Raw genomic sequence first — 12476 nt, 5'->3', positions numbered from 1 at the left:
GGGAGGTGGAGCCAGGTCCTGGAGGTGGGGGAGAGAGGTCATCACTTTATTGCTCTGTCCATCTAACGTGGTAACCATGGGTAACCCGGAGCCGCTCACTATTCAACCACTCTTCTAGATGGAGTCGTAGGTGGGGTCCAAGAGTACTTTTCCCTTCTAAGGCGTCTTGATCCTGCCCACACCATCTCACTTGGGCATCAGGGCGTTCTGCCCCACTGTCCCTCCTTCTCGTCACTGCCCCACCAGGCAGGAGCTGACAGAGATCGTCTGTGGTCCAGCCTCTGGGTGATGTATATGCGGAGCAAATGAACAGGCCCACCACCTCCGAGCAGAACACCCGGGCTTTCCTTTGCTTGCAGGGTCTCGTTGTCTGTCTCTGCCTTCGCCTTCCCAAGGCCCCTGCTTTGCCTCCTCCCCTTTCGAACGGTTAAGAATGACCCCAGGAAGGGAGGAGGGAGGAAACCCCGCCGGGCCTGCCACATTCAGTTCAGGGATGGACTCTTTCCTGGCCCGACCGCCGCCTGCTAAGGGAGCCCCTCGGGTGCCCACCCCCCTGCAGCAGCCCCCGCTGTCCCTCCCCTCCCCTTCCCAGGCCTGGCTCCCGCGCGCATATTTTAGGGCAGAAGGGGCCCAAAGACAACCCGCACCGGCGGGCCTCTCCAACCTTGAAGGCGGCCCCGCCCACCAGGCGGAGGTTTAAAGGGCCGGGCGGGCCCACCCGGGAGCAACGCCCCTCCCCGCTCCCGCCGCCCGCCCAGGCCGCACCCACTTGGGGGCGGTGCGCCCGGACCTATTTCTCCCGCGGCGGGCGCAGCCGCTTTAAGCGGGGGCGGGACTGCACGGCGGCGGTGGCGGCCGGGGCTTCGCTGGGGGTCGCGGGCCGGGTCTGCAGGAGGCCGGCCGCCGAGATCGGGGTAAGCGCGGGCAGGCGCGGGAGGGCGGCCGAACGGCCCCGGGAGGTGCGCGCGGAGGCCCGGACCGGTGCGGCGGGGTCCGGCGTGGGGGAGGCCTCTGCGGCGCGGCGGCTCTGCTCAGCAATAGAGGTAGGCTCTGTGTGCCCGGTCCCCAGGCCCGCCCCTCCCGGTCCCCATGGGTGTCCAGCCCGGCCGGCTGGAGCCGGCGGCCGCCCTGTAGTCTCCGGCTGCTTGGCCGCGCTGGGGAGCTCTGGGAGGCGGAGGGCTAAGCGGCGCGAGAATTGGCCCTCGGCGCTCGCCGTACCACGGCCTGGAGGGGCGGACGCTGGGTGTCCGGAGACGGCGACAAAAGGAGGGAAGCGGAGAGGCGTTTGAGACGGCGGAGAGAGAGTGTGGGGTTGGGGCCCGGTTCCCCCAGAAGCGCCCGCAGGCCAGCCTGGCACCTCCCGGCCTCCACGCAGGCCCTTGGCTCGCCCGACCCGGCGCGGAGAGCGAAGGTAGCGGCGAAGACAGCGCCCCCTCTGGCCCGGCGGCGCCGCCCCAGGCTCGGCGCGGCGGGCGGGGCGGTGGGGCCGTTTGTCGGTGCGCGGGCGCGGCGCCGGCTCCGGCCTTCCCACCTGGGCCGGGACGCGGGGGCGCGACGGAGGCCAGGCCCAGGCCCTCGGCCCCCGGCGTCTTCGAGTCGCTGTCCCACGGATAGCCGCGGTGGGCCGTTTTCCCTCCTCAGCCCCCCGCGCCCCCCGCCCCCCCCCCGGCCTGGCAGGACGCGGGGCCTGGCCTCTTGGGGCCCCGGGAAATGGAAGAGTGGACGACTTTGGTGAAAGAGGGGGTTCGAGCTTTTAAGGAGTTTGGGCACGACCACAAGTTTCGTAGGCACGGAGATGCCATGACCCTGATTCTTGGGTCCCCAGGGATGGGGGGCATTCGTGTTTGGAGGAGGGCGTGTGACCTGAAAGAGGAAGCAGTAGTCAGGTCATCCAGCGGGGCTGACAGAGTCCCCCTCTTCAGTCTCAGGGAGTTTTCCTGCTCTGAGCCGGAGGAGTACGACAGAGCAGCAGTCGGGCGGCTCCTCTGCATCGGAGAAGTGCTTTGGTGTCTCGAAGAGAGTGGCCCGGAGAGGCTTTGTGGAGTCAGGGGGTCCCCATCGCTCGGGGCGGCGGTGTGAGCTGCTAGGAAGGGCTTCCGGTAGGGAGGGCTTTTGAAAGGTCTGCAGAAAGAAGGAGAAAATTAAGTCATGAAGCTGCCTCTTGATCCAGAGTGGAATTAAGCGGTTATATATACAAGGAAGATGTGTAAAAGCAAATTCACCAGGTTCTCAAGAAACTTTTGTGAGTGCTCTTAAAACAAAAACCAGGTCTCCCTCTATGTAGGTGTCAGCCTGGAGAGGTAATTCTTCCTCTGGTCATCAACAACCTGAAGCATGCATGCATTCATTCATTCATTCATGCAAGCAGCGTTTTCTAAGTGCCTACTTTGGGCTAGCTGCAAGCAAAACTTACAGCTTCCTGGGCCCCTCACTGAACCACAGCCTCTGGGTAGCACTTGGAGGCCCACCTTTGGCACCTCGTGAGCTTTGTGCCCACTGAAGTTTGAGAACCAGTCACCTAGGGTAGAGGTTGCCCAATCCAGTCAGCTGCCTGTTTTTTGTTGTTGTTTTAAGATTTTTATTTTTAAGTAACCTCTACACCCAGCGTGGGGCTGGAACTTAAAACCCCGAGACGAAGAGTTGCATCCGCAGATTGAGCCTGCTGGGTGCCCCTCAGCTGCCTGTTTGTTTATTTATTTATTTTTAAAGACTTTATTTATTTGCTTGAGACAGAATGAGAGAGAGAGAGAGAGAGAGAGAGAGCGAGCACATGAGAGGGGGGAGGGTCAGAGGGAGAAGCAGACTCCCTGCCGAGCAGGGAGCCTGATGCGGGACTCGATCCAGGGACTCCAGGATCATGACCTGGGCCAAAGGCAGTTGCTTAACCAACTGAGCCACCCAGGCGCCCCCAGCTGCCTGTTTTTATACAGCCCACAAACTAAGAATTTTTACGTTTTTAAATGGTTGAGAAAAAGTTGAAAGAAGAGTAATGTTTCATGACATTTGAGAATTACATGAAGTTCAAATTTCAGTGTCCATAAATACAGTTCTATGGATCACAGCCATGTTCTTTCATTTATGTGTGGTCCGTGGCTGTTTTCTGGCTGTAACACAGCTGAATGGTTGTGATAGAGCCCACAAAGGCTGAAATATTTGCTGTCTGGCTTATAGAGAATTTGCCCACCCCTGGCCTAGGGAAAAAAGGATTTACAGTAAGGGGGGGAAGCCTTCATTTATAAAAAATAATGTTTAGAAATTAATAGGAAAAATGGATGCAAGTAAATATTACTTCCAAAAAAGCAGAAGGAATAGTATTGTGGGTTAATTAAAAAGTATTTAGCTTAATACAGTCATTTAGGTAAGATTTTCATAGAGACGGTGAGCCTGTGCCTTCAATAAGTTGGCTAACCATACGCTTCTTTTCATAGGCTGGGTGAACTCATGGACCTGATACTTTTCTCTTGAGAAACAAACCAACTCAAAAAAAAAAAAAATGGCATTTGTTGCAACACAGGGGGCCACGGTGGTTGACCAAACCACTCTGATGAAAAAATACCTTCAGTTTGTGGCAGCTCTCACGGATGTAAATACACGTGAGTTGATCCTTCTTGTTATTAAGAAATGCATTATTGTGACTCATTGATCTCAGTTCAAATGATGTGCACATTGAGATGAACAGCAATATTAACTCTTACCCTAATTTTACCATTCTCTGCCTTGTGGAGAAGCAAAGTGATGAGCGTTACTAGCTGGAGCCCCAAAGAGGCACGTGTGTGTGTGTGTGTGTGTGTGTGTGTGTATCCTTGTTTGTGCGTGCACGCGTACGTCTGGGAGTGTGAATGTGTGTGACTGGTTGTAGGGAACTAGTTATGTGCCTTCTGTTGGACCATGACAGTCAAACTGATAAGATCTGATTGCTTCTCTTACTAAATCCAATAATTTTATGAAGATCCTTAACAAAATTTCAATTACCTGATGACTTGTCTTGTCATTTACAGCTGATGAAACAAAGTTAAAAATGATGCAAGAAGTTAGTGAAAATTTTGAGGTATGAGCTTAATATATTTTTTTTCGTTGTGAGGTAAATAATCACGTGTACTTTCCAATCGCTTCTCTGTCAGTCTTACTAGTGAGTCACGAATCGTTCTCTCTGTTAATGTGGTTTATTGTATTTCAGAACTGAAATTTGATGTGTGCAGCGTTGTCCAACTTCTTCACACTAGTGACCGTGAACTTCAAGTGACGTTGAGGGATGTTGCTTTGGTTTTGGTGGTTAAACTTTTTTCCATTTTGAGGCATAAACTTTCCAGATGCACTCAGACTTATATTGTAGATTCATTACTTTCACGTAATAGAGGGTGTGTTACTGTGGACTGAGAGCACTTGCGTGACCTTGAGCAGTTCCTCTCTTCTGAGCCTCACGTTCCACGATTTCCCGGTGTCCTATGGGTCCTTGGGCTCTGTTCACTTTTCTTCAGTCTTCCCTTTGTTCTCTGGATCGGATGATTTCTATTATCTGTCTTCAGGTTTGCTCACTGTTTCTGTGTCCTCTCCAGTTGGCTGAGAGGTTTTAAAAGTTTCAGTTTACTTTTTACATTTTTTTGTTTCAGTTCTTATACTTTCAGTTTTGGAGTTTCCATTTGGTTCTTCTTTCAGATTTCCCTTCTTCACAGAGATCATCATCGTGTATCAATACCATCTTGTTGTTATTCTTGGACCATTTTATAATGACTGCGTTTAAGTCTTTGCTAAATCCAACATTTGGGCTAGATGAGGATTAATTTCTACTGACTCTGGGTCACGTTATCCTGCTTCTTGCATTGTCTAGTAGTTTTTGATAATGTGGCGAATACTGTAGGTGAAGTATAGGGACTTCTGTTACCTCCCTCTGAAGAGTACTGATATTTTGATTGTGATAGGCAGTTCAGTTCCTAGCTAACCTCCTCGAACGTGCGTAGGTTTGGTTTTATGCTGTGGGAAGGCTAAGGTGTTCCCCAGGTCTCTCTAATTTGGCCAGATTCAACCTCCAAACTCCAGCTCCCATGGATATCATCAGAGGTTGATTTTAGGCTTGGCTTGTTTTAGAGGTCCAGAATAGGCTTTCCTCTAGGGCATGGTCCTTCCTCAGCAGGATGTCTGGGATGTTAAAGAGGTGGTAGGAAAGTGTTGGCACTGTGTCCAGGCTGGAACCCCACCATCCTCCAACATTGCTGGACCTCTGATACCTCTTGAGATCTCTCAATCCCGAAGCCGTCACCGTCTGGTAAGCTTCAGGTGGTCTTACCTCATCTTACTTATACGTGCAGTCCAGTCCTCAGTCAAGGTCTCAGAGAAGACCATCTGCTATAGTTCCTGTTTCTCTGGGGCTCTGCTTTGTAGATTCTGGCCACCTGAACTGCTCAGAACTTGTGTTTGCTCCTCACTTCAGTAGGACCATCCTGCTCTCCTTGGGTGCCAGCCTGCTGAGCTCCGGTCAGGACATGTGTACACAGGCTGAGAGCCATGGTGGTCATTATAATCTCCCCTCCTAGAGGCTGTGGTCTAGCCCTGCCTTTTGTCCAGCACCTGAAAACTGTTCCCTGGTTTTTTGTCCAACTTCATGGTTAGTTTCATGCTGTTAGTTTCATAGGCAGGAGAGAAAGTCACATTTCTTTCTTTCTTTCTTTTTTTTTTTTTTAAAGTAGGGATAATAAAACATTTCTCAGTTAATGTGATTAAGAACAGCAGATAAAATGTTTTTAGCTTCTGGCATGGTCATTTGAATTACAAAGGATCAAATAAATGCTAGTGGGACTGAATCAGTGCCCTGCTCTTTGTAGCACTGGGTAGTATTTCCGTTTGGTGGGAGGTTTTTTTGGTGGTTTTATTTTAAGTAGACGTTTTTAAGGACTTGTTGCCTTGAACTGAGCTGGGAAAAAAAATCCTGAGATATTTAGAGATTGAGCTAAAGAGCTTTCTCTTCTGCCCAAGCTGCTAACGCAAGCTGTTAAAAAAAAAAAAAACCCAAAAAACAAAAAAGCTAAAAAAAGAGGTGGGAGGCAGGACATGATGGGCCTGCATTCTGTGTTTTTGGAAAAACTGCTCCCTGAGAACCATAGCCCCAGCGGCTTTGAGAGGGTGGAGTCATGGGGGAGCTGGTGAGCCCGCAGAAAGCACGCGTGTGTCCGGCCTCTGTGGGCACTAAGTGTCCCACCCCTTTCTCGCCTGTCCTGTCTGGCAGTTAGCAAGTTAATTTCTGACTTTGGTCACAGACACATTGATTAAATTCACAGAACTAAAAGGCAGTGAAGCAGTAAGTGTACTTGGAGCTTTCGAAAATTGTGACTTTGGAAATCTGTATGTTAGAAACGTTGGCCTTCCATGAAATTCGGATGACTCAGCCCTTCAAAGAATTAAATACTAGAATGACCCTCCGTAGGTAATTCTAAATTACCACCACTACCACCCCAGAAAAATATCAGAATGAGCTGAGTGAGATTAAAAAAAAAAAAAAATCCCAATGGTTTCAGGAGTCTTAGGAACACATTTCGCTAAGCATTTAGGAATAAAATTGTGGGCTAGGTAAAGGTTCTATGGGCCATCTTTCAGGACAGGATATAAAGGAACCTTCAAGTTAGAACTCACATGAAAAACTCATATGGATCAGAAAGCTGGGGGCTGAGTTGAAATCCTGGCAGAATAACCGGGCAACTTGTTGAATGAATCTTTTTTATCAGAGGAATTTGAAACTCTGTTTTGAAAACTATGGAAGCAGCGGTTGGTATGGGCTTATGTGCAGTTGAGCTTGATTTCTTGGCAACCTTGGTAATCTTCCAGTGGAAATCTTCTTCCTTGAATCCTTGAATGTGGGTATTTTGTAAAAAGTCTTAAGCTTTGGGGCTGAAAGGTGACACGCATGGTTCCCGCCCCCAGTGAATTCCCAGCCTGCTTGGGGAGAGGCTGGGAGGTACCTGAGGGCTTCTCCCACGGTGTTCTGTGTGAATGGAGCCCTGGGTTGGGCCGGGGAGCCTGGTGCTCAGGCACACATTCCAATAATCACACGATTTTCTTTCCTGGCTCCCGTGGCAACACTTTTCTGGTTTTCATCTGTTTCTCTGTGTCTTCCTTCATAGACTCCTCTTCCAAGATTACCGTATAATGGTAGACAACCCCACGTCGTTATCTTCAGCTCAGATCAGTGTCTGGAGTTTCAGACACTTCTATTTAATTAACTGCCCAGATGCCTCCTCTCAAGGGCTTGTCAGGCTCACGATAGTAACAGTTGAACCCCTTGCTCTCGTGCTCCTATCCCCTGGGGTGCTGAATGAGTTTTAGTGCCTTTTACATCCATGCTTTCTCATAATTTTGTGCCTTTGCATAGGCTTTTCTTAAGAATCTTCTTCTTTTCTGCTTTTTCACATGGTTAACTCTTGCTGGCCTTTTAAGTTTTAGTGTAAACATCCCTTCTTGAGGAAGGCGCTCTCTGCCCTTGGTTCCATCTAGTACATTGTGTTCCCTTAGTTGCCAGTGTTTCCTCCATCGTAATAATGTATTGTTCTTTTTTTTAAAGATTTTATTTATTTGACAGAGAGAGACACAGAGAGAGAGGGAACACAAGCAGGGGGAGTGGGAGAGGGAGAAGCAGGCTCCCCGCGGGGCTTGATCCCAGGACTCTGGGGTCATGACCTGAGCCGAAGGCAGCTGCTTAACGACTTGTTCTTTTTTTTAATCTGTCTTCCCAGCACTTGACTGCCTCCCCCATCTCCGAGGGCATGAATTGTATCTGCTTTCCTTTTTTTTTAATTTTTATTTTTAAAGAGAGAGAAAGTGCACGTGGGCAAGCACAAGTGAGCGGGGAGAGGGGGCAGAGGGAGAGAGAGATTCCCAAGCAGATTCCCCACTGAGCGTGGAGCCTGGCATGGGGCTCAGTCTCACGACCCTGAGATCGTGACCTGAGCCAAAGCCAAGAGTCAGACGCTCAACCGACTGAGCCGCCCCGGTGCCCCTCTATTTTCTTCGTCTTATCCCCACTGAGCACATGATTGAGCCTCAGTGACTATTTGTTGAAGGGGCAAGTGAGGCCTTAATAGGGGAAAGAACTTGGCTGTTAAAGACTGAATTTCTGAACACTTCTAAGCTTATGAACTGATAATTCAGCAAGTTTTATAACCTCTCTGAGCCTCTTTACCTGTGAAATGGAGATAACACTTACCTTAGGCTCTCGAGGACTGAGTGAGAACGAGTAAAACACACAGCTCAGTATTTAGCCCACAGGTGCCCTGGTAATAACACCAGATGACATTAGTGAGCATTTACCGTAGAGCATTCACTATGTCCTAAATTAATTCATGTAATCTTTTTTTTTGCCTTTTTATTTTTTTTACATTTTTTATTGTTAATCACCATACATTACATCATTAACTCATGTGATCTTTACGTGATTCCATAAGGTGGGAAACAATGTGACAGTCAACAGGTAGGGGCGCTGAGGCGCAGAGGCTAGGTTACTGCCCAAGGTTCCTACTTCCTAAGCGGGATCCGGAAACTGCTTCGGGGTCATTTTACCGCACTGTCTCCAGACTAGAGGTTCGTTTCCCTTTCTCCTTTTAAAGTCAGCGCTGGGGGCGCCTGGGTGGCTCAGTCGTTAAGTGTCTGCCTTCGGCTCAGGTCATGATCCCGGGGTCCTGGGATTGAGCCCTGCATCAGGCTCCCTGGTCGGCGGGAAGCCTGCTTCTCCCTCTCCCACTCCCCCTGCTTGTGTTCCCTCTCTCACTCTCTCTCTCTCTCTCTCTCTGTCAAATAAATAAAAATTGTAAAAAAAAAAAAAAAATCAGCGCTGGGATTAATAATAGATGAGGTTAGATTATCATCTAATATAGATCTGACCAATAAATTAGCTTTTCAGATTAGAAAAAGGTGACAGTTTGTTGAGGCACTTCATTTTCCACTTGGAGAAGCTAAGATCTAGAAGCTAAATGATTTTTCAGAGGTCTCATGCTTAGGTTGTGGTAGAGTCTCTAGAACAGGTGCCAGATTTCACGTTTTCCCCAGCATTAATATTTCTACTTTTTTTTTTTTAAAGATTTTATTTATTCACTTGACAAAGAGAGACACAGTGAGAGAGGGAGCACAAGTGGGGGAGTGGGAGAGGGAGAAGCAGGCTTCCCGCGGAGCAGGGAGCCCGATGCGGGGCTCGATCCCAGGACCCTGAGATCATGACCTGAGCCGAAGGCAGACGCTTAACGACTGAGCCACCCAGGCGCCCCAGTATTCCTACTTTTAACAGTAAATTTTAACATTTACTTTATATCTTAAATTGGATTTCAGAAGCAGTGATCCTTTTACTTAAACCTATGTTACCACTGAAGGTTCTAAAAGCATTAAAAATTACTGTTGGCTTAGCTAAAATGTTTTATATTTTCTTGAGATTATAATATAGTGAATTTGAAAGGGAAGTATATACACAAACTTCATGGGGTTTTCTTTTATTTTTGCATAATTAGAATGTAACGTCATCTCCTCAGTATTCTACGTTCCTGGAACATATCATCCCTCGATTTCTCACATTTCTTCAAGACGGAGAAGTTCAGTTTCTCCAGGAGAAACCAGCCCAGGTAATCTGTTCAGAAATATCAGTGGGGGGAGGGCGGGGGGAGGAATGTCATGCTGTAAGATCGCAAGCATTTATGAATTAAAACACCTGAGAAAATTGAGGGTTCCACTTTAAAATAGGATTTTGTCATGTAAGGATGACTCTGTCCCCGACCATGCCTCCTCAGTTAAGGTTTTAATTTAAGTCATTCACATTTGCCAGCTGATGACATGTGTGTACACTGAGTTCAAATATCCACAAAATGAGGGAATGACCCTTTAGTGGCCCTCTCCATACCCAGTGCCCGCCTCTGCTCTTCTACTGTCAGTTCTCGTAACTTCTGACCGGTTTTATCTGAACCCCTACCCACTCTTTGCACCCCCTTCCCCACTTTGATCGTTTTAAGAGTCTTATCAATTTTTTCTATAACTATTTCAGCGTGTTTCTTAAAAATAAGTCTTTAAAAATTACCATAATGCCAGTGAAAGTTACTGCCAAATAAAGTTATTGCCAAATTTTTATGTTGTACCACTCAAAGGCCTACACCTTTGACCTACCTTTCAGTTGTCGGCTCCGTAGACCGAATCCTGAAAGCTTAGTCAACTGGTGGTGTAATCAGTTGTTGGAGAAAGGATTGTAGAAACCAAACCTGTGTTGGAGGGAGATCCCAAACCAAGTTGAGTTTGTGTTGTGCTCTTTCATGTGAAATCCACCAGACATTCACACACTGGTGCCCTTCCCCTGAAAATAATGATTAGTTGTGAAAGAGGGAGAGTTTGGCTTGCTTGATTTGGTGCACGACTGTAGAAATCTTGAATGGTTTGTGGTACATACTTGGGATTATGTTTTAGTAATTTACAGGATTATTTCTGAAATGGGGTCTGTCTTGTAGTTTGGTGGTTCCCCCTGCTGGGTGCAGATAGCCGTGTAACTTACAGACCAAAAGGATTATTTGGGACTTTTGGGAGGATTTGATATTTACATTTTTTATTTTTCCTCACCAGCAACTGAGGAAGCTAGTACTTGAAATAATTCACAGGATACCAACCAACGAACATCTTCGTCCTCATACAAAAAATGTTCTGTCTGTGATGTTTCGCTTTTTAGAGGTAATCTTTGAGAATTCTTGTTATTTAGCCATATCTAGATTGTCGGTGGTTTTCTTACTGTGGAATCTGGTATTACACAACTACTTCCCTTTCACTAAAGTTCTGATTCACATGGGTAAAAATTTTCTTAATGTCCGTTTTCCCCCCCATTTTGCTGACCAAATTACTAAGAAATAATTAATTGAAGATTCTTTGTTTTGAATCAACAGGGAATTGACTAGTCATGGTGGAAATCTTTGGAAAGGGCTGGGCTGACAAACTCAGAGTGCAAGGCTCTTTGGCTTTGTGCTGCTTTAGGCACAGTAGATGCTCATAAAAGAGTTTCTCAGATTCTTCAGGTGAATCCATCTGGTACTTGCCTGTTACTTTGGCCTCTAAATTGTTTTCCTGTTGTTCTTAGTCTCGATATGTTTAGAATTCTGTTGTGTTTCTGGGCCCCTTGGAAGGATGAGCTTTGGAGGGGATAGAGCTGGATTCAGATCCCGGCTCTGCCGTGTGTTGAACTGTATCATGTTAGCCGTGTGGCTGACCTTCTGTGAGTCCTAACTTCCCATGGGTAAGGTGTGGAAGACACCCCATTCCAAGAATGTAAAGTGTTTAGCAGCTGGTCCAATAAAAACATAGTGGGTTTTTTGGACAGTGTTTTCAAGCAATGAAGAAGTGTCACTTGGACCATTAAGACCTTCGCTTATGGTGTCACTTGCCTTAAGTGCCAGTTTTTCATCTGTCAGAGTGCTACTTTCCAGAGCTTACTGGCAGGATGCCCTTCCCATGGTCCACCAAAGACCTCCAGAGCTTCTTATCTGAGATAATTATGTTCTGTGTTCTGTGTTCAACAAATCAAATCTGAGTTGGCTGATGCAGGGTGTGTATAACAGGAAAATGCTTGGAAGATAGTCTATAATCTTTAGATTAAAATAATCTCAGAAATATAACTCTTTTTTAAATGCTTTTTTTTTTTTTTTTAGACGGAAAATGAAGAGAATGTTCTTATTTGTCTAAGAATAATCATTGAGCTCCACAAACAGTTCAGGCCGCCCATCACACAAGAGGTAAGTGTTTATCCGGATAGCATTTATAAAAGTGTGTCAACAGGTTTTTTTCCGCCTTGTGGTTTATTTACTCTCTTAGAGTTGACAGGACACGTGCTATTTTCAAGAAAAGGATAGCCTAAGTTTGGGGGAAATTCTTGATGGGTTTCACAGTGACTTTTTTCTTGTTAATGTTTACATGAATATTTGGCTGAATTTGTACATTCGTTGACATGTGGTAAACTACCAGACTGGCAGGGCTGTTTGGGTAATTCTGGTATGTACAGATCTGGTGTGCTAGAGGGCTCCAGTCGTTTTCTGCTGTGTGGTGGTTTAAGATGTGTGTCCTGAAGTCAGAACTGGGTTGGAGTCTCAGCCCTGTAATTAGTAGGTATTGACATTGGTAAGTGCCTAGGCTTTTGGAGCCTTTTCCATACAATGAGGATTCTCACAGGACATATCCTCCACAGGTTGCTTGAAGAATTAAAAAAGTTTTTTTTGAAACATATAATTACAGTGTGTATATTCTGGCAAACATACCCTCCCAACAAAATGCCTGTTTTTTATACTCATTCTTTATTGGTTCAAGTTAGATATAAAAGAGTTCATAGTGGGCAGTAACCACGTTCATATAATGAGAGTGGAGAATCAGTCAAAAATCAGGTTTTCTTTTCTTTCTTTTTTAAAAAGTTTTTTATTATTATGTTAATCACCATACATTACATCATTAGTTTTGTGCATAACACCCAGTGCTCCACGCAGAAC

The 12476-nt window shown here is 46.8% G+C and overlaps 1 protein-coding gene and 1 non-coding gene across 12 annotated transcripts in view; both read left to right on the top strand.

Annotated features, from left to right (window-relative positions):
* Positions 1-778: 778 nt before the first annotated feature.
* The window catches only part of TRRAP (transformation/transcription domain associated protein), a 113433-nt gene continuing 101735 nt past the window's right edge, over positions 779-12476 (top strand). For 7 of the 11 annotated variants that reach the window (XM_025863829.2, XM_073886362.1, XM_073886363.1 and 4 more), the window contains exons 1-6: positions 779-914; positions 3429-3593; positions 3999-4048; positions 9483-9593; positions 10576-10680; positions 11649-11732. In XM_025863829.2, coding sequence (XP_025719614.1) covers positions 3494-3593; positions 3999-4048; positions 9483-9593; positions 10576-10680; positions 11649-11732 — 450 coding nt within the window. In that variant the 5' untranslated portion in view covers positions 779-914; positions 3429-3493. The other 4 variants (XM_025863826.2, XM_025863827.2, XM_073886361.1 and 1 more) reach the window with 4 other exon arrangements.
* LOC141371394 (small nucleolar RNA ZL1) lies at positions 3722-3921 on the top strand. The gene has a single exon (XR_012376333.1). It is a non-coding gene; the product is annotated as a small nucleolar RNA ZL1 (small nucleolar RNA).

The sequence above is a fragment of the Callorhinus ursinus genome, unplaced genomic scaffold (assembly GCF_003265705.2).
Source record: "Callorhinus ursinus isolate GAN/ISIS: 27379988/994484 unplaced genomic scaffold, GSC_fseal_2.0 scaffold70, whole genome shotgun sequence".
Classification (NCBI taxonomy): domain Eukaryota; kingdom Metazoa; phylum Chordata; class Mammalia; order Carnivora; family Otariidae; genus Callorhinus; species Callorhinus ursinus.
The sequence above is the reverse complement of the archived record's forward strand: the minus strand, read 5'-3'. Positions and strand labels throughout refer to the sequence as shown.